This window comes from Felis catus, chromosome E2, assembly GCF_018350175.1.
Source record: "Felis catus isolate Fca126 chromosome E2, F.catus_Fca126_mat1.0, whole genome shotgun sequence".
Lineage (NCBI taxonomy): Eukaryota > Metazoa > Chordata > Mammalia > Carnivora > Felidae > Felis > Felis catus.
The window spans coordinates 33,953,721-33,978,733 of NC_058382.1; the positions used below are offsets into that span (position 1 = coordinate 33,953,721).

General features: G+C 46.6%; 2 protein-coding genes across 9 annotated transcripts in view; both read left to right on the forward strand.

Moving 5' to 3' along the window:
* Positions 1–904, forward strand: part of SLC12A3 (solute carrier family 12 member 3) — a 38,819-nt gene extending 37,915 nt beyond the window's left edge. For all 7 annotated transcript variants that reach the window (XM_023245212.2, XM_023245214.2, XM_023245215.2 and 4 more), the window contains one exon: positions 100–904. In XM_023245212.2, coding sequence (XP_023100980.1) covers positions 100–241 — 142 coding nt within the window. In that variant the 3' untranslated portion in view covers positions 242–904. The remainder of the gene's footprint in view (positions 1–99) is intronic.
* A 12,696-nt stretch (positions 905–13,600) lies between these two features.
* Positions 13,601–24,679, forward strand: HERPUD1 (homocysteine inducible ER protein with ubiquitin like domain 1). Of its 2 annotated transcripts, none has more exons than XM_003998061.6 (8): positions 13,601–13,871; positions 16,528–16,605; positions 16,692–16,766; positions 18,011–18,141; positions 20,212–20,334; positions 20,831–21,181; positions 22,516–22,618; positions 23,915–24,679. In XM_003998061.6, exons 1-8 carry the CDS (start codon positions 13,719–13,721, stop codon positions 24,077–24,079), a joined length of 1,179 nt encoding a protein of 392 aa, XP_003998110.2. In that variant the 5' UTR covers positions 13,601–13,718; the 3' UTR covers positions 24,080–24,679. The 2 variants fall into 2 exon arrangements, with proteins under 2 accessions (XP_003998110.2, XP_019675329.2); XM_019819770.3 differs by having other exon boundaries at positions 16,695–16,766.
* The last annotated feature ends 334 nt before the right edge of the window (positions 24,680–25,013 follow it).

Consider the following 25,013-nt stretch of genomic DNA (forward strand, 5'->3'; position numbering starts at 1 on the left):
ACAGAGTTGCTATTCAGAAAGCAAGTCATGAGCTGGGGGGGGCTGTGCGGGGAAGGCCTCCTGGTAATTTTTCATCTGCCGCCTCTTCCTGCCTTGCAGTACCTTGCCTATAGGGAGGAAAGGAAAGTGTCCGAGCTCCCTGTACATGGCCTGGTTGGAGACGCTGTCCCAGGACCTCAGACCTCCGGTCATCCTGATCCGAGGAAACCAGGAAAACGTGCTCACCTTTTACTGCCAGTAACTCCAGGCATGGCCACACCTGCCCGAAGCTGAGGAGGCCTGGGACATCTGTTTGTCGGTGGGGACAAGACTCACGTCCTGATGTACCTTAACTGGTAGCATCTGATGATGCGACTGAAGGAGCTGGTAGATTTCCAGACTTTGGCTAGACCCCACTCCCAATGGACACATCCTCTGGGCTTTGTTTGTATAGGCTAGGGAAGTAGCAGATGAAGTTGTGTGGAAAGTTCTCTGGTGGATATATATTCCTTTTAAGTTTTCTTTTGATCTTGATTACAACGAATTAAGATTTCCGTCTTTGATTTATCTGCAAATTTGAGTCGGAGTGCTGAGTGTGAATCTGGAAGTTTCTAGACCTTCCCTAGGAGTGCTCCTTCAGTGTACCTCCCTCCTCCAACAGTCAGGAGGATGGACACCCCCCTGCAGCCCTTCCAAGGAGGAATCACAGGGCCCTCTGAGCCTCCATGATGCAATTTCTTTAACCACTTCTCACTCTCTTCACTTTCAATAATGTGTCTTCAGCATTTGGGTTGGTTCTTTAGTAGACGAGGGACTTTCAAACTTGTTTGGGCTGCAACCCCCAGTGAGAAATATATTTTTTGTTGAGACTTGAAACAAACATACACTGAAACTATAAAGTGTCACAAAGCGATACTTATCCTTACTATGGGTGATGCGCTCTGATACTTTGTTATATTTTGTTTCCTCTTTTTTTTTTTTAAGGGAGGGGAGAGGGAGAGAGGGAGAGAGAGAGAATCTCCAGCATACTCCATGTTCAGCATGGAGCCAGACTCAGGGCTTGATCCCACGACGCTGAGATCACGACTTCAGTTGAAATCAAGAGTCGGATGCTCAACAGACTGAGCCGCCCAGGTGCCCCTCTTTTTCTCTTTTGACGTTGGTTGCAATCCACTAATGGGTGGTGACCCATGATTTGCAGAAAGGCATGTTGGGCATCACTGGCATTTCTCCATCATATCCCACAGAGAAGGAAAAGGAAGGAAAAAAAACATGTGAGGAGGGGTACTGGTGGTGGACATGTCGAGAACGAGCTTCAAAGGAGGGACAAGAGTTAGGGTGTCTCATGGAAGGATGTTAATTTTCAGGTGTGGTCGGGGAGGGAGGATGGAGGTCTGGTTAGGGATGTTCAGGATGCAGGTTTGGTGGGTCAGGAATGGAGAAGCAGAGAAGAGGTATAAAGATGGCCAGATTGGCAAAGGATCAGAAAGGTCCACACCCTGTCCAAGGCCTGGTGAAGAGTGAGGGGTAAGGAAGCACCAGCCAAAGACAGAGGCAGAGGGGGCTGCGGTGGAGGTGAGTGCAAGACGGGGCTCAGCAGTGAGAGGGAACCTGGGGAAGATGAGCCTTGCTCAGGTAAGGGTGTTTGGATGCTTACAGAGCATTTGCGCCAACCAAGATAGGACACAAGAGCAGAAGGTACATTAAGAGATGCCCCGTGCCAGCGGGTGAGGCTCCCTGAAAGGGCATTTCAGCTCTAGATGCACCCCTGCAACCCATACAAGTGGGTTGTTGGGAGGTATGACTGGCTGGGCCTCCTTGCAATGGCCACTTTCTTGAGGGCGGCCAAAGGAACGAGGCATCTTTGGGTCTGGTAAGCCCCCTCCAAGCCCACTGAAGTGCCCACTTAGTCACGAAGGCAAAAATCTCTTTCTTAGGATCGGGAGCCAAGGGACTTCAGTGTCTCCCAGGTCCTGTGGCTGCAGACACCAAAGGCTGGGGGCTTCTAGGCTGTTACAAGCCCCACCGTAGGTTCACCGCATGGGGACTTGGTGAGGGTCACCTAGTGCCTGGCTGAGCTCATTAGGGATGGCTCCTCTGCTCCCGAGGGACCGGAGAGGGGTCCTGCCTCTGAGCCATTCTTTAGACCTGGGACCAACCCTCAACTCCAGATAAGGTGAAGCTTCAGTCAGGGAACGCTTGTCTTTCTAGAACCACATAGAAAATCATTTCCTGGCGAATGGGTGCTCCCTTTTCAGATCTCAGGGAGACCCTGATCCAAGGACAAAAAATGCTCTGGGTTAGGGCATTAGAAAAACAAACAAAAAACCAATTTTCACTCTGTTGGAAACTGCATTTTGAGCAATGATAATAGCTTTGTTTAAAAAAAAAAAAAGCCTTGAGGGGCACCTGAGTGGCTCAGTCGGTTAGGTGTCCGATTTCAGCTCAGGTCATGATCTCACGGTTCGTGAGTTCAAGCTCCGCATCGGGCTCTGTGCTAGTATCTCAGAGCCTGGAGCCTGCTTTGGATTCTGTGTCTCCTTCTCTCTCTGCCCCTCCTCCACTCACTCTGTCTCTGTCACTGTCTGTCTCTCTCTCTCTCTCTCTCTCTCTCTCTCTCTCTCTCAAATAAACATTAAAAAAAAAATTTTTTTTTAAAGCCTTAACAGTAAGGTCAAAAACAAATGAATAAAAAATGTGCTCACTTGGTCAACAGAATTTATTTGTTTTGGAACATGCTGTTTCTCAACTCTGCTGAGTGTTTTGAAAAAATTAACTGTATTGTTTTATCACCCCTGGATTGAACTTTTCTCTGAACTTCTTCTAGATCTTTAGGTCATATTGCCAGACTTCCACGTGAACATTTACAGGAGCCACTAATTTTCCCTTTGCTTCTCTGGCTTGTGTTTGCAGATTCACAGGGAACTCATTTTCTTTTCCTTCTTCTTCTTCTTCTTCTTTTTTTTTTTTTTTTTTTAATGTTTATTCATTTTTGAGAGACAGAGACAGAGTATGAGCAGGGAGGGGCAGAGAGAGAGAGGGAGACACAGAATCTGAAGCAGGCTCCAGGCTCTGAGACGTCAGCACAGAGCCAATGCAGGGCTCAAACCCGCAAACTGCAAGGTCATGACCCGAGCCAAAGTCGGACGCCTAACCGACGGAGCCACCGAGGCGCCCCATCTTCTGTCTTGATAAAAGTCTCTGAGTATCTCAATCTTACCTCAAGCCAAGAGGTGGAAGGGTTAAGTGGAAAGAGTCACAGCATGGCCACCAGGAGGCTTGGACTTGAGTTTCTGTCTCCTCCCCAAACCGGCAGTGTGACCTCGGATACCCCTTAACCCCTCTGGGCCTCTGTGTAGCACGAGAGAACTGGACCAGAACAGGTGTCACCAGACGGCTGCCTGCTGATGGCTATGGTCTGGCCCACACATGGTTGATCAAAGTTGTGAATGCTGGGGGTGGGGCGAAAACCACATTCTTCTGTCACCCCCCACCCTCAGCCACCACTGCCTCCTGCCTTAATGTGTGATCAGAGGCTCTCAAGGTCCTCCAGCTCATTGTTTGGCCCACAGGGCAGCACAGGTGTGACAGATTTCAGTCCCGTGTGTGTGTGTGTGTGTGTGTGTGTGTGTGTGTGTGTCTGCCTTTGAGTGATAAAACCCTCCACTTTCGTGAGTTTCAGGGGCTGGGAAGTGGCTGGGTACGGCCGGAGCCCAGCGGCAGCCAGCAGCCACACTGGCCACCTCAGCAGGGACTCCTCCCTCATGTCCCCCCCAGGATCCACTGCCCAGTCAGCTGCCAATGTTCCCCTCACCATTTCAGCCTCCAGATTTCACATCCTCCTTCAGTTCCTGCTCAGACTTGTTGTGGCTTTGAAGTAAGCACAGTGTGGCCCATTTTTCACCCAATAGGCTTGCTGAGTTCTACCTCCCAGGCAGAAAGCTGGGGCCTCATTAGCACACGGAGAGTCCCCATTTGGACTGGGTTCCCTTTTACACACCTGCCTGGCCTTTCCTGCGTGGCAAGGGAGAGATGGGTGTTACAAGGATGAGACCAGCTGGAATGTTCCAAAAGGACCACCTAGCTGCGAGGCCCCCAGGCACAGGCAGAGCAGCCAGGTTACGCTTGTAGCTGTGTTTAGCTCAGGAAGTTACCCCAAAAAGTGCTGCTAAATTCAAAAGTGTTCACAAAAACAGGACCCAGGAGAGCCCAGCCACCCCCTGCATCGGTAACTCCCCACTTGACGTGACGGTTAAACCTATGATCGAAAGCACAAGCATCGTGTAAGCACTGCTTCCTGAAAGGGAGCCAAAATAAATTCAGTTTCTAAAAATGCCATGTGGGCAGAACCTTGTGCAGAACCACCTGGCTGAGAGGACGGACAGCAACATGTCATACGGATGAAGGACAGTGTCAACAGAGAACAAGTGTTTTTCATCCCGGCTTATAAGAGAGTTACAAATCAAAGGCTCTAAGGATGTGAAGGAGGGAGCAAACCCATAAGAGCAAGGGAATTAGGCCAGTCTCTTTGGAGAAAATGGTGTTTAGAATAGGTTTGAGTGATCAGTAGGATTCTACAGATAGACACAAGGACTGTGGTTGGGAGGAGGTATTTCAGGCGGCATCGGTGGTTTGAACAAGGACTCGAATAAGGAGAGCCCTTGTTTGGAAAATAAGAAATAAGCCAGTTTTCCTGGAGCATGAGAGCTGGGCGGGGGAGGGGGGGGGCGCGGGGTGGTGATAAGATCAGGAAAGTCATAATGTGGAAGGCTCCCCCTCTCAGACCGGGGAGCGCATGACTGACTCAGAGGCACTGGGGAGCCACTGAAGGTGAAGGGGCAGAGCCTTAGAAAGCTTGGCTGGACAAGAGATGGAGGAGCCTGGAAGAGAGAAGGCAGGGCACCCAGGGAGGAGGCTGTGCAGACTGCAAAGGCAAGTCAGCAAGGCCCAACGCTCTAGGAGTGGCAAAAGCTATGGAAGAGAGGATGAAGAAACCATACCTTCCAGAACTATGGGTTTCCTGGATATATGTGTGGGTGGAGATAGAGAGCCTGGGCAGCTATAAGAATGGAGAAACCATGTAATATGGAGGATGAAGTACCAAGCTTTCCGGTGGAGAAAGAGAGAGTGGGTTTGGTTTTGAATACTTGAAGTGTGAAGACGTCCCAGTGGGCAGAATTGGGGTCCTGGGGCTCTGAGAGCTCAGGGTGTCCACTGTTAGCTGGGCGCTCTTTGAGAACAGAGACCATAAACAGATTTGAGAGTCACATTCTCGAACAGGAATACTGAAGCCAAAGCTTGAGTGAGATCACCAAGAGAGAAGGTACAGAGGATGGAGAGGGGTATAGACTGGACCCTGGGATGGGCTATATTTAGGGGGAAGAAAGAAGAAGGGGCAGTCTAAAAAACAGCATTGATGGAGCAGGAGGAAAACCCAGGTAACCAAGCCCTCAGAAGACCCCAGAGAAAGGGTCAAAGAAGCGCAATAGAGCCCTCAGGACAGCTGTCTGCAGAGGGGCTGAAGCGGCTGAGAAATGCTGTTGAGTTTGGGGTATTGGGCGTCACTGGGAGCCTTGCAGAGAATAATCTGGTAAAGTGGTGAGTCAGGGCCCAGGGACTGAGGAATAATTTGTAGAGAGAAAAGGAAAACGGCAGACATGCATATATAGACCTTATGCATGAGTGACCCAGCAAGGGAGAGAAACATAAGGACAAGAAGGTGGGGGAGAAACAAGTTGGAAACTTGAGGGAGAAGTAGATTCCAGAGACGTTCTGATTATTGTTATCTTAGGGCGCGTATCGGTCAGGACAACGCTAGGCTATGCATTGTCGGTGGCTTACATGGCAAAGTTTGATTTCTCTTTTCCGAACATCTCCGTGCTGGTTAGGCAACTCTTCAGGGCCCCTCTTCTCCACATCAACAGCCAGTGATCCCAACTACCTCCAGTTAGTGGGGACACCACTCCAGCCGGTAGCTGAGGAAGGGAAAAGAAAGCTGGAATGTCGTGCTCCGGCTTCCAAATGCTTCAGGCCAGAAGCAACATGTTACTTCCGTTCAAAGCTCATTAGCCAGATAAGTCACCTGTCTCCACCTAACTGCCAGAGTGCCGGAAAATTGGAGGGAACATTTGAATATTCACTGAGCCACAGATGTCTCTGTTATAGGGTGGGGGTGAGTAATAGAGACCTGAGTGTATCTACAGGTCAGAGGCGTGTTATTCAGGATGCAAGAAAGAAAATAACTGAGAAAGAGGCGGTAATGGGGAATCAAGAAAATGACTGGCGGGGGGTGGGGGCGGCGGGATTTTGCCAGTCAGAAGGGAAGGCCTCGCTGATGTCTGCCAGCCCAAGGGTGCAGAACTCTCAGGACACCTGCCCTTGTGACTTTCCCTGGCGGGGCTCCTGAGCACCAGGGAACATAGTGAACATGCAGAAGGCAGCTGACATGTTCCCCAGCAATGGGGCTGGCCAAGCAAGAATGGAAGGCCAAGGCAGAAGGGAGTCAAGGAGAATGATAAGAATACCTGGAGATGGCTGACCATGAGCTCCAAGGTTGCTAAGAGGCCAGAAGTGAACTACAAGAGTTGAGATTTGTGGGGCTGGTCTCATGAGGACAGAAAGGGTGCTCGGTGCAAGTGGGAGAGAGGGAGACAGAAGAATACAGGGTAGTTTGTGGTTAGTATGTGTGAGATTCTGCAGGAGGTAATAATATTCTAGCAAAATCTAGAGCTTTTTTTTAAAGTTTATTTTATTTATTTGGTGGTGGGGCAGGGGGGTGGGCAGAGAGAGAGGGAGAGAGAGAATCCCAAGCAGGCTCTGCACCATCAGCACAGAGCCTGATGAGGGGTTCAATCTCACAAAACATGAGGTCGTGAACCGAGTCTAAATCAAGAGTCAGATGCTCAATCGACCAAGCCACCAAGGCACCCAATGTCCACCATTTGACTATGAGATCTGCGAATGTGGCAAGTGGGGTGAACATCTGGGTTATTGGATGGATGGTAGTGAGATCTAGAAGTCTCAGGGGGAGGGCCCAGGGCAGCTGAAGGGTACTCAGGGGAGAGGCTGTTTACCAACCGGCATGGGGTATTTCAATATCTCAACTGCTGAAGTAGCTCAGTGAGTGCACGTCAGCCATGATGGCGACCACATCTGATTCATCGTTGCACCCCGACACCCAGCTTGGCGTTAAAGCATACGGTTCAGTGACATTTAGTACCCGCACGCTATTGTGTGACCGTCACCACCACCTAGCTCCAAACGCTTTTTTGTCATCTTGGAAAGGAAATCCCAGACCCATTAAGCAATCCCTCCTCACTAACCCCTGGCAACCACAAATTCTGTCTCTGTGAATTTGGCCGCTCTAAGTATTTCATATAAATAGATTCATATTCAGGTGACGGACATTTGAGTCGTTCCTACCACTTGGCTATTATGAACAGTGCCGCTCTGAATACTCGCGGATAAGTTTTTGTTTAAACTCCTGTTTTCAGGGGCGCCTGGGTGGCTTAGTCGGTTGGGTGGCCGACTTCGGCTCAGGTCATGATCTCGCGGTCCGTGGGTTTGAGCCCCGCGTCGGGCTCTGTGCTGACAGCTCAGAGCCTGGAGCCTGTTTCGGATTCTGTGTCTCCCTCTCTCTGACCCTCCCCCGTTCATGCTTCGTCTCTCTCTGTCTCAAAAATAAATAAACGTTAAAAAAATAAATAAATAAAATAAACTCCTGCTTTCAGTTCTTTTGGATATATACCCAGGAGTGGAACTGCTGGGGCATATGGTAATTCTATGTTTAACCTACCCGGTAAATGAACCCCGGGTGTATTTTTAAACCTTGTAAGGGCCAGGTTTAGAAGCACACGCTGCAGGTAACTGTCAGGCCCATTGTTGGCCACAATGGTCAACCTTGACTGGCCATACCCCTTGGTGTCTCCCATTCAAGAGGCACCTGGGGTTTTCAAAAACTGAATCGGTTTCAATTTTCTGTGAATTAAAAAGGCATGTAACAAGCACTTTTAAGAGATCGGCAGCACGGTTGGGAAGCCGCAGGAAGTGGATGCCACACTGCTCAAAGATTGAGAACCATAATCTGAGATGCCTCTTTCCTTTATCAAGCAAAGACACTTCCCCCATCACTGGCCCGGCAAAAGGGAGGATTTGCCTGGGGCGGGGGAGCTACTTTTGGTGAGGAAAGAAAGCTTCTTCCAGCCTTGCTTAGCAAGGGCACCAGAGTTGCTATGGAATGGATTTCGTGAGTATAGAACAGGATGTCCATTTCCTGGGTCAAAGAAGATGGCGCGCGCGCGCGTTTGTGTGTGTGTGTGTGTGTGTGTGTGTGGCCAAATTGGGACTCCAGAAATGACCATAAAAGGCAAGGTTTTGGGTTGGAGCTTGGGGGAATCTCTAACACCCCAGTAAAAGAAGAGATCCAAGAACAAAGTACAGAGGTGCAGTGGGCCCTAATCACCAGATTGTTTAAACTAAAGCACGTGCACTGTCAGTGATCTTTTGCCTGTTCGAGATTTGCAAAGGCCCCTTCCAGACCTTCACGACCGGACTGTAAAGGAAAACAGTTCTTGGCTCCTTCTTCCCTTTCCCCTCCTCAGAATTTAAATATGAATTAGGCCACAGCAGAGACAGCATCACGGAGGTGCTACTACAATCAAGATAAAATATCTCCATAGTCCGTTCAATTTCCACATTTCCAGAAATCTCATTTAAGAATATGGATTTCCCGGGGCACCCAGGTGGCTCAGTCTGTTAAGCATCTGACATGATCTCACAGTCAATGGGTTCGAGCCCCACATCCGGCTTTGTGCTGACAGCTCAGAGCCTAGAGCCTGCTGCCTCGGATTCTCTGTCTCCCTCTCTCTTTGCCCCTCCCCCATCATTCTCTGTCTCCTTCTGTCTGTCAAAAATATATAAACGTTAAAAAAAAAAAAGAAGAAAAGAATATGGATTTCCCTTGGGGCACCTGGGTGGCTCAGTCAGTTGAGGGTTGGACTTCAGCTCAAGTCATGATCTCAAAGTTCGTGGGTTCAAGCCCCACATTGGGCTCACTGCTGTCGGCCTGTCAGCCCAGAGCCTGCTTGGGATCCTCTGTCCCCCTCTCCCAATCTACCCCTCCCCCGCTTGAGCTCTTTCTCAAAAAATAAACAGAAGCATTTAAAAAATAAGAATATGGATTTCCCTTTAGCTCACTATATTTCTTTTTCTGATCTGCTTGAATTTCTATCTTTGAAAGACACAAAATAAGTACGTATGATTTCATTTATATGGACTTCCGGAACAGGCAGAACTACTGCTCGAAAACTTCCCACTGCCCACAAAAGAGGCTCCAGCTCTCAAGGGTGGCCATGTAAAGTCTTTCCTGAGGTGGTCCCGAGAATTCTTTCCAGTCTTACCTCTCGCTGACATTATCATTATTACTAGTTTAAAATAAGCCCTGTATTTACTGTCAGACTTGACCAGTGACTTCCAAACCTGGCCCTTGAACCAGTACCAACTTAGATGCATCAGGCCCCGTTTGCTAGGCCTAAAAAGGGACCCAGACACCCATCCTGGGTTTCTTGTTTGTTCATTTACACGTTTAGTGGAGGCATAATGTGCGCACAGGGAAATGCATAAATCTTAAGTGTGCAGCTTGATCTGTTTTGACAAATGCCTGGACCTGTAAACCCACATCCTATGAAGACAGAGCATTTCAACACCCCAGAAATTTTCTTCGTGTCCGGTGTTGTGTCGGTAAATTTTAATATCTGATTCCCTGGGATTAAAAAAAAAAAAAAAAGCAGCCTCTCTTTGCAGTGTTTGCTGATCTCTGTGGTGTAAATATTCCCAGCATGGCCAATTTCAAGCTATCAATAGGATGTCCCTTGAAAGAGTTCTCACTGAAGAGGTTCACAGTGCGTTCTTGTGACCCAGGACCAGGTGACCTCGGCACGCCACTGCTGTGTCCTTTCCAAGTCAATCTCTGTCACCTCACCCCCCAGGCAACCATAAATCTGTTTCCTGTCACCATAGATTAACTTTGCTTATTCTAGAGTTTCATATGAATGGAACCTTATAATATGTACTCTTTTTGTCTGTTTCTTTCGCTTGTGGTTTTGAGAATCATTCATGCTGCTGCCTGTATCAGTAGTTGGTTCCTTTTTTTAAAAAAAAAAAAAACAAAGAAAGGTTTATTTATTTTTTGAGAGAGCGCAAGCAGGGAAGGGGCAGAGAGAGGGGGACAGAGGATCCCAAGCGGGCTCCGTGCTGACAGGCTGACAGCAGCGAGTTTGATGTGGGGCTCCGACTCACGAACGCGAGATCATGACCTGAGCCGAAGTGGGACGCCCAACTGACTGAGTCACCCAGGCGCCCCAGTGGTTCCTTTTTATTAGTGAGTAGTATTCCATCGTGTGGATGTTCCATAGTTTGTTCATGCAGTCTCCTGGTCATGGACGCCTGGACTGTTTCCCAGTGTTTGGTGCTATTAGGAATAAAACTGTCATGAATGTTCTTGTGCCAGTCTTTCATTTATTTGGGGTAAATCCCCGTGAGTGAAATGGCTAGGTTGTAGGGAGGAGTGTGTTTAACTTTATGAGAGACTGCCAGAGCAAAGTCCAAAAGGGTTGTACCATTTTACGCTCCCATCAGCCACGTATGAGAGTTCCAATTGCTTCATAGCTTCGCCAATACTCAGTCTTGCAGGGGTCTTCACTTTACAAGAGAGTTCCTTGGGTGATCCTCTCTCACAGCCAGGTTTAAAGACCACTGGGCCGGACTTGTTTCGGTTTGCTAAGTACTAACGGCCAACATTTGTTGAGCACTTACTGTCTGGATCTGTCGCAAGACCTTCAGCAACGTTCTATTCATCAAGCCTGACAACAATCCTACAAAGTAGATACTATTATTTTTCTCATGTTGCAGAAGAGGACAACTTGGTACAGAGAAATTAAGTGACTTGCCTAACGTCACGTAGCTCTCAGGTGGCAAAAGCTAGGTTTGAAAACAGGCAGTCTGGATGTGGGACCCTGAGTTTAATCACTGAGTTATACTGCCTACACAAATTCTGTATACTAAAAGGAGCTGTCTAGGGGCACCTGGATGGATGGTCACTTCAGCACCTGACTCTTGACTTTGGATCAGGTCATGATCTCATGGTGCGTGAGTTCCAGCCCCGCATCGGGCTCTGTGCTGACAGCTCAGAGGCTGCTTGATATTCTCTCTCTCTGCCCCTCCTCAACTTGTGCTCTCACAAGCATTCCCTCTCTCTCTCTCTCTCTCTCTCTCTCTCAAAATAAATAAACTTAAAAAATAAAAATAAAAGGAGCTCTCTTGTTGGAAGATAAAAGGGAATCACAGAAATTAGATTCCCTTTGCCCTAAGGAAAAAAACTACACCCCTTTACGTTCTTACTACTGGGTACAAGTGGATGGGCTGTCTTCAGGGGTCCTAAGAATTGTCACTGCAGGCTAGAGGAAACCATGCCATGTGGCCTACTTAATTTCCCAGGGAAGTCAATATCACCTGCCTGGCTGCCTCCTTTAAGGCCTCTGCCTGTTTTACATGGCCTGGCCCCATCTGTCAGCTTCTAGCTAGGTGCAAAACTACCAGATCATAATCAGTCACCTTCTTCCATCCTGATGTATGACAAGCAGGACCAGCTACATGATTTATGGGGACCTAGGGAAACAGGAAAATGCAGAACTTCCTGTTCAAAATTTATTAAGAATTTTCACATGGTAACGGCAGAGCATTAAACCAAGAGTGGGGTTCCACGTGACTGTATAGGTCCCACTTCTGTAAAGCCAGCCCTGATGAAAAGGGACGGAGATCCTCCTCAGCAGACAAAAGCCAATCACAGAAAGTTGAAGCACCATGGGGACAATTTCTCTCTAAAGCCCTCCACCTCCCTTCTTAACATAAAGCCTGCTGAAAAAGAAGCCACCCGAGGGGCACCTGGGTGGTTCAGTCGGTTGAGTGTCTGACTTCAGCTCAGGTCATGATCTCACTGTTCTTGAGTTTGAGCCCCAAGTCGGGCTCTGTGCTGACAGCTCGGAGCCTGGGGCCTGCTTCGGATTCTGTGTCTCTCTCACTCTCTGCCCCTCTCTCATTTGTGCTCGGTGTGTCTCTCTCTCTCTCACAAATAAATATTAAAAAAAAGAAGAAGCTATCCTAGTTTTGTGTTACAGTAAGGCCGACTGTTGTGGATTGAATTGTGCAAAAGGATGCTGAAGTCCTAACTCCCGTACCTGTGAATGTGACCACATTTGGAAATATGGTCTTTGCACATGATCAAGTTAAGGTGAAGTCATTAGAGTGGACCCTAATTCATTACAACTGGTGTCCTTATAAAAAGGGTGGATGGAGGGGGGATTGGGACAGAGACAGACGTGCATGCAGGGAAAATGATGTGAAGGCATGCACCCGGGAGAACGCCATGTAACCACGAAGCCAGAGACAGGATGATGCAGCCACACACCCTAGAACTCCAAAGACTGCCTGCAAACTACCAGAAGCTAGTAGAGTAGCATTCCAACAGATTCTCTCTCAAAACCTTCAGAAGGAACAAACCCTGCCCGACACCTTGATGTCCCACTTCTGGCCTCCAGAACTGCCAGACGACACATTTCTGTCCTTCAGGGCGCCCGGTTTGTGGTACTACAGGCACCAACCAGACCAGGCTCCTCCCATTAGCCTCCTGCCCTTGTCAAGTTCCCGACACCTGCACAAACAGATGTTCCAACAGGACTGGAATAAGGATGGGGCCCGTGCAATGTCAGTTTTGTTTTTCAAGATCTTTTTTTCCTACAGAGGGGAGGGAGGGAGGGGGCCTACGTCAGAGGGGCCTTACCTAAGAACCCTCCCTGGCTTGTCTCAACTGCAATTTAAAGGAAGCATGTGTTAGTATCCTTTGAGGCGAGGCCCTCTGCAAGGGTCTCCTAGCCTAAGCTGGACTGTGGCCCGTGTGCCAGGCACAAAGGTGATGTCCCACGCTCGAGGGTGTAAGGTTCACGTCTGAGGCCACAGATGAAGTAAGTGGCAAGTGCGGCTCGGAAGGCTGTCCGTAGCCCCAGGAAGAATCCTCCAGGCTTCTTCCTCGCCCTGCGAAGGCCTGTGGGGCTGCCCTTCCGGGTGGGCTCGCAAACGGGTCGACCCAGCCGTTCTTTGGGCTGGGGCGGCGATAGGCGTGGGGAGGCCTCCCTAGCAGGGCTGGTTGGAGCTCCAGGGCAGGGAAAAGAGAAGTGGGCCTCGGCGGCTGGGGGTGAAAAGGGGCGGGGATTGCTGCTTTGTGAGGAAACAATTTGCAGAGGCCGCCAAACCGGCGGTCCGCCGGCCAGACCCTCCGCGAGGCACCGGGAGCAGCCCAAGCTACGTAGCACTCCGGTTCCGTCGGGGCCGAAGCGCACCCAAACATGGCCGCCAAACGGGAGTTCCGGGGCCTCGGCCGCGACTCCGGGTGACGCAACGGCGGCGGGTTGCATCAGCCCGCGCCCACGTGCTCGGCCCGTCCCTCCGCCCACGGATCCGGGCGCTGATTGGGCCACGTTAGGGACGTGACCTCCGCCTCGGCCAATGGGAGGCAGCCACAGAGTGTTCTCGCCGCAGAGCCCTAGTGCGAGGTGCCTATAAAAGGCGCCCGAGGCGGGGGCGCGCGTCCCAGAGGCGCGTACAGTCGTTGCGGAGGTTGCGGGGCGGCTGCGACGCCGCCTGCCTGGCATCTCAAGAGCGCCGCGGAAGCCCCAAGCGCCGCCGACATGGAGGTCGAGCCCGAGCCCGAACCTGAGCCCGTCACGCTCCTGGTGAAGAGTCCCAACCAGCGCCACCGCGACTTGGAGCTGAGCGGCGACCGCAGCTGGAGCGTGGGCCGCCTCAAGGCCCATCTGAGCCGCGTCTATCCCGAGCGCCCGGTGAGAGGGGCCCCCGACTCCCGCTGCCAGCGCCCACTCCCGGCCCCGCTGTCCTCACCTCGGCCCTCCTTGCGTCCGTCTCCCCTTCCCCTACAGCTTCTCTTCTCCCTTCGCCATCTCTCCCCCGACGGCTGGCCCTCACCCGCTCACCTCCCCTGGCTGGGGTCTCCCCGTTCCCTGTCCTACCGCTGTAGGCGCCGCCTCGCCTTGCCCAGTGGCCGTCACCTCCACGTCCTAGGCCACCGTCGTCTCGCCTTCCCCTGTCACCTCGCCTCCCGCTGTACCCCAGCCCCTCTCCTCGCCTCCTCCCCCCAACCCGGACCACTGCCCCGTCCCCTAGATCTGGCTGCCGGCCTCAGCCACGCCGCTGAGACAGCAGTTTGACCTTGGGTGAATTATTTCACCCTCCCAGCCTCAGTTTCCCCGAAAAGACAGGGCGACTAGGTGTTCCGCATTAGGATTGCATCCACTGGATAGAAGCGAGGACACGGAAATGGTTGGAAGTGAATTTTCTGAATGCAGCGTGTCGGTGCGGAGCGGAGGAGGCTCCCTGGGCCAGTGCTAGGGAGCCATGGTGAGCGCCCAGGGAGTGTGTACTTAAGGTCCCACGCCCAGGAGCGAGACGTGGCTTTTCCCCGCCCTGTCCACCTTCCGCCCGGGGCCCCTCCCTGCCGCGCCGGACTCCGCAGCCTTTGCCTAGTCCCAGGGAGGAGCCCCTGGCGCTTTCTGGGTAGAGTGAGTTAGAAGGGAAGCAGGCGGCAAGAGTCTTCCTGAGTCTGCGTTTTAAGACTTCGGCCCCTCAATTACAGACTTCCTCGCTTTGTTTTGGTTGACACATCTGTCAACATCACCCTTAGCACCGCCCTCTCTCCCCACCACGTGATGGAGGCTGTGAGCTGGACCTTCCTGTATTTACTTTCTATTCTGTCTGATATTATGTAAGTGTCAGCAGTGTGCCTTACTGCCCACAAGTGTAAATCCCCATCAGACCAGAGAAAGCATGGGGACCCAAAAACACTGTGAAATTGTTCCTCATTATCTGAAGAGTTGCAGTGTGTGGTAGCTCACGGGTCAGGTGGTTTTTGTTCCTGATTTGTTCAAGGTGGAATGTAGAAGTGAGTTTTCCTTCTGACTTATTCTTTTGAATTTTGTGTATTTATCTAATAAGCTTGCATTTCCTTAGCACTCACCTTGGGACTGTTTGTAGTTTCACTGCACCTGCTTCCAAGAAACTAGGTGGCCGTGTTGCTGCGAGAATAGCTGTTAGATACAGATTGGCGTAGTCTCTAGTTGCATCACTTGGTAAAAGGCAGTGTTTTGGAGGAGAGCTTCCCTTAAGGGCTTCCTTGGGTGACAAACATGACTCCTATTAAGTCTGAAGACCCAAAGTTGTAAAAGGTCTCTCAGGTGTGTACATTGGTGCTTAAAAATTATGGCTAGAGAGCACTCAGCATTTGGTTTCTAACCTGAGAAGTCTTACTTTTATAATAGTTCAACATTTATTATTTTTTTTCAAATGAGCTTTCTAGGTAAAGGCACAGAATATCAAGTCAGCCCTTTAAAAAGGAAAACAATTTAAATTACAGGCACCTATTGATTTCAAAACCTTTACTAGTGTGGAACTCTTTAATGTAGGATCCCACCTCTGCAGAAGCATTTTACAAAATTGTGTGTATGGGATTTCCCTATAAAGTCAATCAGAACAGTGGTGAACGCAGTATCCACTTCGGTTCTGTAGTTTGTTTTAGGTGCACAGTGTCAAAAAGTCCTGATTTCTGCAGATAAATAGATGCGGTTATTGTTTTGATTGTTTTAAACAGTTTGCTTTATAATCTCCAGCTGCTTGGCAGGAGCGGCTTTATTCCAAATTTTGCAAAATTGTTTATTCTGGCATTGTTTGGTGATCACTACCTACTTTGGTATGTGTCATTTGATGCCATTATTTTTAAGTATGGTTTTTAGAGGAATTAAAACTAGATTTTTAAAAATCAGATTTGTATGAAAGTATGTAGAGTCCCTGTGATTTTGAAATCACTGGAATGGAGAAGCGGGTTTGGAATCTTGACTCTTCAACAGCAGGTTGACTGTGGACAAGTCAATTTCAGACTTTTCCTCCCTTCACATAGGGATACTAAATCTCACAGGGTTATATGAAATGGTACCTACACACCATCTTCTCTATAACTGCGTTTGTATTTTGGGAAGTCTCTTTGAGAGCTTAGTTTAGAATTGCCTTATGTTATCTCAGGACAGTACGAGGTCGTTTTGGTGAAGGCTGACCTTGGTTGGGAGTACTTTGACCGTTGTATGAGACCAAACCAGGTTTTGAAGTTAGGCTGTAGGATCCCCAAATAAAATTTGTGTTTTTAGTGGCAGAAAGGAATTTCCTTAGGACTTTAAAAGTCAAGTAGTTGGCCGTGGTTTTGTGGACTAGAGATAATTTGCCATCCTAAATTTATTTGCATGTTAGAAATTCAGAGTTCAGCACTTTCTAAAGGAAAGGTTTGCATATGAGACTTTTGTAAAAAATGTTTTCCTGTGATTCTAGGAAAAAAACACACATATTCAAGTTGTTTGTATAAAACAGTTTCTTCTGTATTTGGGAACTTGTGTGAGCTAAGTACTGACCTGTGCTTCTCTTTCTTTCCATGACAAGCGTCCAGAGGACCAGAGGTTAATTTATTCTGGGAAGCTCTTGTTGGATCACCAGTGTCTCAAGGACTTGCTTCCAAAGGTACATCATTTACACATTAACTTTTGAATGTTTAAGCACTTACAAGGTTGAATTCAGGTCCTAAAGTACCTCCTTATTACTTTTAGCAGGAAAAGCGGCATGTTTTGCATCTGGTATGCAATGTGAAGGGTCCTTCAAAAGTGTCAGAGACCAGTACAAAGGTATGTCTGCTTTTTCAAGATTATAACCATCTGTGTCATTCAGACCCACATGGTAAAAATAAACGGAGTTGGATAAAACTCTGAAGAGATTTTATTACCTTTTTATCAAGTAAAATTTTGTTTCTCCCCAGTGAGAATAAAGAATGAGAAACTTATCAATACAAGTGTGTGTTTATTATTACAGTAGTAGACTGTATGCCATTAGTGTTGTAGAAGAAGAGTAGAGTTCTACATTACTCTATCTTTTGGGACATGATTTGACCTACAATAGCTGTGTATCCAGATCTCTGAATTAGCAAGGCACTCAAAATGGGTTTTTATTAAATTTAGCACATAATAAATTTCTTCTGAGGAATCACTAATGTTTATAAACAGTACAAAAGTGAATATATTTCTTTTGGAAATTTTCTATTTTTTTTTTTTTTTAATGTTTATTTCTGACAGAGAGTAACAGAGCCTGAGCAGGTGAGGGACAGAGAGAGAGAGACAGACAGACAGACAGACACAGAATCTGAAGCAGGCTTCAGGCTTTGAGCTGTCAGCACAGAGCCCAACATGGGGCTCAGACTCACGAACCACAAGATCATGACCTGAGCTGAAGTTGAAGTTCAACCATTTGAGCCACCCAGGCACCCCTTCTTTGGAAATTTTCATCATGATTTATTTAATTGGATAGGAAAAGACCACAATCTCTATCAAGTGATCTCTAAAGACTTACATTTGACAGTCAAAATTGTTTATTTTTCATTTCATGGTGTTGATTTGAATATATAGTAATAATATTCTAGTGTAGTGATGGACTGTAAATTAGCATTACAGCTCTATTTCCTAAAACATCTGAACATAGCATAAAACATTCTTTCCTTTAAGTTGCTGGCTGGGTTGTATTTATAAATCTTGTTGGTCAGATTTGGTTTCTTGATTTAGTAAATTTAGCACTATAGGATCTGTAGAACATTATCAGGATGCTTTCTCACCAGTGATAACTTCATTGGAAGATTTTAATGAAACCACAGCATAGTTATTCTAGGAAAAAATATGGATTTAAAGAATATCTGTGTATTGAATTTGGGTTGAACAAATTTCAGAATATTTTTTACATAACACTGCATCTATTCAATTTTGTGAAGTTCAGAGGTCGGGGTGAGGGATATAAGCCATTCACAGCAGAATAATCCTTTCAGTTTGGTTGCAGACTGTTGCATCAGATCCTTTGTTTTAATGTTCATCTTCCACTTACTTAGGTTGCCGAATCCACAGAGCAGCCTGCTGGTCTTCATCAGGGACAGTATCCTGGGGATTCCTCAGGTGATAGCTTAAGGCAAAGGGAGATTCTTCGGAACCTTTCTCCCTCTGGATGGGAGAACATCTCAAGGTGAGTGTCATAATAAAGAACCAGGTTTATACAACATGGATGTGTATCATTTGCGTCAATTTTAAGAATAAAGTGTGTTGATAGTATATAGTCGCAGAACTTAATGTACAGAATTTTGCTTTAAGGGTTTCACTTTAAAGATTTTTTATTTATTTAACTCTTCTCAATAGCCTTTTAAGTACATATAAATATAGGGATGCGTGTGTTTGACAACGTAGGCATCTCCCCTCCCACATGGAGATGCTTTGCATTGTGCTGACCTCATGATAGGGAATTCGTGCTGCTGCAGAGGAAACAGCTGGTGTAAGCATCTCGCAGCTGCTTTGCTGAGTGGCTTTGTGCTTTGTCTATCATAACAATGGGTGACAAAAGGTGAAAAATTGTTTAAGAAATGCTCTGCCAAGGACTGAGTTGGTGGTGCTAGAAAAAAGATCGTTTCTTTAGAGCAGTTAGAGCTCTAGACTAAATGCTCTGATGTTTGGATTTCATAAATCCTGGAACACCTTATTATGAAAGTTCTTATGAGAAAAAAATCATTAACTATGAGTTGAAATTCTATAACCCCTCCATTCCCCTGCTTCCCTTTTCCTACTAGTTTTTAATATTTGATTTTGACAAGTCAGGTCTTTAGGGAATGAGGAGTTGTTTTTTTCTTCATGGAAATTTCAAATACACGCAAAAGCAGAGGGAAGTGTGCAATGAATCTCTGCATAACCGTCCCCCGGGCCCAATAATGATGAAGGTTTTGCCATGCTTGTTTCATCTATTCCTCTTTTGCTTTTTCCTTTTGCCGTAATTCCCAGACTTCATGTCAGTTCACCCCTACATACTTGAGTAAAACCATACTTGAGTAGAGTGATGTTGTATATCTACAGTGCTGTTCTCATCAGAGCTACAAAAGCACTTTGTTATGGTCTCATTTCCTTGCACTGCAACTTTTTTGAATGCTCAAAACCAGTATTCTACCAAGACCTACTTGAACTGGAATACCATTTTAGAAGCACTCTGGGTAGGGAATTTGGGTAAAAGGCTGTCAGCCTATAAATTGGATAATTGGATAGAACCACTTAAAATTGCCTCCCTTATTCTGGCTATACAGCCCGAGAATTGTGGCCCATATCTATGTGAATTTCACCTGGATAAAGCTTACCGATTTTATCCAACACGTATTTATTGAACAGTCAATACATATAACTTTGTTTAAGGATGGGAGTTAACCAGCAGAGGTGTTGACATAATCCATTCATGATCTTACCATAAGTTTTTATAGTTTCAGTTTTGCGAATTGCTGCCAAAGGAGTTCACTCTGTTAAGGCACACAAGGCCAAAGATGACACTCCTATGCTCTGCCCTAGGCTGTTTAAGAAACAGGAGTTTGGTGTCAAACAGGTCTCAAATCCAGCATGCTATTTAACCAGCTCAGTGACTTTGTGCAAATCCCTGGTCTTCCCTGAGCTCTATTCAGACTCCCTTCTGTGAAATGGAGGGGATAGCCCCTTCCCCACAAGGTTGTCGGGAATCCAGTGAGGCAACAACCCAGCAGCTTGTAGAGGGCCCAAGTGGTCAGAAAGCATGTATGAGTGATGCCACATACACACAGAACTCTGCCCCCCATGTAGTCAGGTTTAGGGGTGGGGAGAAATGGCTGTCAGAAGGAAGAGGGAGTTTCCTTCAGGAAAGGCTTTGAGAGAGATGTGGCTTTTTAAGAGCTGTCCTTTGAAGGATAAACAGTGGGTTTCGAGCTGCAGTGAGACTCAGCAAATGAAAAATGGGAGTGAGTATCCATCTAGTCTGAAAGGGTCCAGCTTGTTTATACGCCATAGCAACGACATGGCATGAGAACCCAGTGCTGGCCACGGGCGCTCGTTTCTCTGTGGGGTCTGGACCACGGTAGGAGGGCTTTGGCAGCACTTTCCGTGCTTGGGTCACACGGGGGCATCGCACAGTAATCTACCATGTAGCTGTCATGGAGTTTTTGTCTCTTTGACTTGAAATCCTTATTGTCATTTAAACTTCATTTATTCATACTAAACCAAGTCAAAACGAGTGTTTTTTAACAATGTTTCGTAGGCCTGAAGCTGCCCAGCCAGCCTTCCAAGGCTTGGGGCCTGGTTTCTCGGGCTATACTACCTACGGTTGGCTGCAGCTCTCCTGGTTCCAGCAGATCTACGCACGGCAGTACTACATGCAATAGTGAGTCCTTTCCCGTCATGCTAGGCACGCCCGGGGTTAGGAATGGAGGAAGGAGTGTACTTTCATCAGTTTCTGCAGAGCTCTGTTCTGTCTGGTTCGGTGGGTGGAGGAGAGTATAAATGATATCTGCTATCTGAATCGTGTGTTAATTCAGGAGTGTTTGTGTCTGTACCTGCTTTACTTCCTTTTCAGTATGTGGTAGCTTTAAAGTTTTGCGGAAGGTTTAATTAGTTTTTTTAACATACCATACTTTTATCGTGGCCTTAATGTTTAACTCCAGATGAAATTTACGGCCAGTCTCTCTTAGGAGCAGAAGAGGCATGTATAGATATGACTGTTAGTAAAGAAATTCTTCACTAACTTAAAAGTCAGGTTTTTCATGTACCCACGGACAGTTCTTAACAGTAAAAGACCCTGCGTAAATAAGATTATGAGAAGCACGGTCTTCATGGTGATTTGCTTTCAACAGTATCTGCCTCTATCATTTTTATTTTAGTTTAGCAGCCACTGCTGCCTCAGGGGCTTTTGTCCCCTCACCAAGTGCACAAGAGATACCTGTGGTTTCTGCACCTGCTCCGGCCCCTATTCACAACCAGTTTGCAGCCGAGAACCAGCCAGCTAATCAGAACGCTGCTCCTCCAGTGGTGGTTAATCCTGGGGCGAATCAAAATTTGCGGATGAATGCACAAGGTGGCCCTATTGTGGAAGAAGATGATGAGATAAATCGAGATTGGTTGGATTGGACCTATTCAGCAGCCACGTTTTCCGTTTTTCTCAGTATCCTCTACTTCTACTCCTCCCTGAGCAGGTTCCTCATGGTCATGGGGGCCACCGTTGTCATGTACCTGTAAGCACATGATTTTGCTTTCCTTTTTTCCCTTAATACAAATTAACACTGCATGGTGACTCAAGCCAAGTACAGATTTTTCTCTTTTTGAGCAGTCTCAGCCATTGTTAATGGAAGTGTATTTCAATAGCATATCATTCTGGCACTTTCAATGCAAGGAACTGATGGCTTGTTTGGGCACTGCTGAAAACACATCAATCGTGTGTGAATGCAAGGAGAACATTCTGTTTTCTTCTAGATAAGGTACCTGCCAGGCTCATGAACCACAATAATAACGGCCGTTCTGAGGCATGGAAGGGAAAATTGATTTGTTTTGAATAAAAACATGTTTACCAAGCTGCAGCTGCTGCTTTCCAGGATGAAGGTCAGGCACTGACTGTCAGCATAGCTCTAAAGGGCCAAGGAACCTGTACAGACCTGACATTTGGCTTGTCCTTAGCTCAGAGTAGTGGTTCTCAACCAGGATGATTTTGCATCCCCAGAGTGTGACGTTTTTGATTGGCAACTAGGGGGTGGTCCTGCTGTTATCTAGTGGGTAGAGGCCAGGGATGCTGCTAGACATCCTACAGTGCATAGGACAGCCCCCCAGTAAATACCTAGTCCAATACGTCAGTAGTGCCAAAGTTAAGAAACCCTGGCATCGAGTGACATGTCCTCCTTTGTGGTCGAGACAGACAAATATTTCCTGTGTGGTGAAAAAGAATTTTTACTTTAGTTTTAAAAATCTTGAGAAATATCTGAATAAAATAAAAAATACTCATAAATCCAGAATTAATCATTACTAATATTTTGTCATATTTGCTTCAAAACTTGCACTTAATTGGATTTTCCAAATAAAACTTCTAGTCAGTTTAAGTTTTATAGTCTCTAGAATCATATATTTAAGTGATCAAATTTAGGTATTATTATCTCAGGTTATTACATATAATCCCAGTCCTGCCTCTGAGTGTGTGTGTGTGTGTGTATGTGTGTATGTGTGTGTATTTATCCCTCCCCCATCCCCCGGTTCAGGTTTTCATGTGTAAAGTTTAGTTTGGATGAGCAAGCATTTATAGAGCACATACTGTGTGCTGTTAATGTTGCCGGGCATACAGTGGTGAATAAAACATAGTCCCCATAGTGACCTTGAAGAAGCCAATGGGCAAGTGAGGAAGTCTAGGAGATGGTGTGACAGAACATCTCTGCAGATCTGCCCGCTGTGAGCTTATAGTCCGAGCACTGCTCTGATTGGAGGAGGGGAGCAAGGGGAACGTTATCTGATCAAGAAGACTCAAATTCTTGAGTAAATTTCACTGTGATTAGCTAAGATGAGCTTTTATGTGCTTCCTTTGAAGGCATCACGTTGGATGGTTTCCATTTAGACAGAGGCCAGTTCAGAACTTCCCCAATGATGGTCCTCATGAAGCTGTAAATCAGGACCCCAACAATAACTTACAGGTAAGGAACTCCCATTGGAGTCCAGCAAGCTTGATGTGAAGTGCTGGGCTCTCAAATCCTTAACCTTTAGATATTTAGCCTCCTGGTTTACCATTTCATTAGGCGGAAGTTTCAAGATTTTTTCAAATTTATTCTTAGAGCAGTAGCTATTGTTTTTTTTAATGCTTATTTTGGAGGGAAAGAGAGACTGAGCATGAGTCGGGGAGGGGCAGAGAGAGAGAGGGAGACACAAAATCTGAAGCAGGCTCCAGGCCCTGAGCTGTCAGCACAGAGCCTGACACGGGGCTCGAACCCACAGACTGAGATCATGACCTGAGCCCAAGTTGGACGCTTAACTGACTGAGCCACCTAGGCGCCCCAGCAGTAGCTATTTTTAAAAAACATTGAATGTGCCATAAAATCCATCAGGTATGTTTTGGCATTTGGCAGTTTGCATTTTGGCATATGTAAATAATGGTTTTTTTTTAGCACACTGTTTTTGAGTGTTCAGTGGTCTGTAACAATGTGTTCTATCATGGAAACTGCTATTGGATAATTTATTAAAAAAATTTGTTTTGATGTTTATTTCTGAGAGAGAGAGAGAGAGAGAGAGAGAATAAGAATGAGAATGGGTGGGGGAGGGGCAGGGAGAGAGGGAGATATAGAATCCAAAGCAGGCTCCAGGCTCTGAGCTGTCAGCACAACCCAACATGGGGCTCAGACTCACAAACCATGAGATCATGACCTGAGCTGAAGTTGAACGCTTAACTGGCTAAGCCACCCAGGCACCCCAGCTAATGGATAGTTAATCTAATTAAGGATTAAGAATATAAGCATGTCTCACAGAATAGATGTCCTAGAGAACTTCCCTAGATTTATAAAGCAGTTTAATGCATAATCCTAAAGGAATTCTTTTATATTATTAATTATCACCCTACTATTACCATTTTTATAATATAAATTATCACCTTGGGTTTCTATTTTTGTTTCTTAACTCAGAATACTGCCAAATTTAGAATATTCATAGTTAATGAAGTGGTTAACTTAACTCATGAGTTTAATAATAAAGATGTAGTTACCTCATTTCTTTTAATGTTACTGCCAGGAACTTTCAGGACTGTGAGAATGTCACTAGCACGGTTGTGCTGTGAGGCCTGAGAACTCCATCCAGCCTAGGACACCATTCCCTGGGGTCCTGTCTGCCTGGCTGCTTTGAATATGGGGCCAGGGATTTAGTCTGCCCTCTCCTAACATTATTACATTATTTGGTATTTATCACGGTCCTGATTGTGTTCTCATTGTATTTCATAACTGCAGGAAGGTCCCGATCCTGAAATCGAAGACCCCAACCACCTCCCTCCGGACAGGGACGTACTGGATGACGAGCAGACCAGCCCTTCATTTATGAGCACAGCCTGGCTTGTCTTCAAGACTTTCTTTGCCTCTCTTCTTCCGGAAGGTCCCCCAGCCATAGCAAACTGATGGTGCTTGCTTTCTGGCTGCTGGAGGCCTCGACAGGCGTGGACTGGATCATCTAGCTCCAGCTAGATTTCCTCACCCAGCCATGGCAGTGGCACAGAATTAGTAAAGAACCAACAAGGAGAAGGACATGCTTTTGTGGTCAAGCAAAAGCAGAAACTAAGACGTGAAGCCATGATTCAAATTGATGAACAAAAATTTTGCCCAAGGCTTCTCCTGTCTTTATTCTGAAGAGCTTTAATATATACTGTATGTAGTTTAATAGGCATTGTAAGTAGAAGGCATTAGTGTCGCATGCTTATGCCTGAGGAACTTTTCAGATGTGTGTGTCTGCATGTGTGTTTGTACATAGATCTCATAGATGCAGAAATGGTTCTGCTGGTACGATTTGATTCCTGTTGGAATGTTTAAATTACACTAAGTGTACTACTTTATATAATCAATGAAATTGCTAGACATGTTTTAGCAGGACTTTTCTAGGGAAGACTTATGTATAATTGCTTTTTAAAATGCAGTGCTTTACTTTAAACCAAGAGAACTTCGCAGAGGTGAAAACCTTTGCTGGGTTTTCTGTTCAATAAAGTTTTACTATGAATGACCGTGGAAGAGACTCCTGTCATCTTAGCATTTTGCTCCATGTCCCTTGTCGCTGGAGGGTCAATAGTTGAGTTGCTGACTTGCAAGTAATCTGAATGTTTTGCTTCTTTTTATAAAAGGACTATTTGTACCAATAAAGAATGATAAGGTAAGGCCATGAAAGTTTTAATTTACTAAGAATATACTGTGTTTGTCCCCATTCCCTGTTTTCAGCAGTATTGGCTTATACACTAACCCATCAAACTTGAATTCTCCAGATTTAAAGTTAGTAACATTGGGGCACCTGGCTGGCTCAGTCGGTAGAGCGTGTGACTTGATCTCAGGGTCGTGAATTCAAGCC

Bases quoted from the DNA above. Each gene is read 5' to 3' on its own strand.
- HERPUD1 (XM_003998061.6), top strand. From the start codon at position 13,719: ATGGAGGTCGAGCCCGAGCCCGAACCTGAGCCCGTCACGCTCCTGGTG. The intron at 16,606-16,691 runs GTACATCATTTA...TATTACTTTTAG, and splicing joins TCAAGGACTTGCTTCCAAAG to CAGGAAAAGCGGCATGTTTT. The intron at 18,142-20,211 runs GTGAGTGTCATA...AATGTTTCGTAG, and splicing joins GGATGGGAGAACATCTCAAG to GCCTGAAGCTGCCCAGCCAG.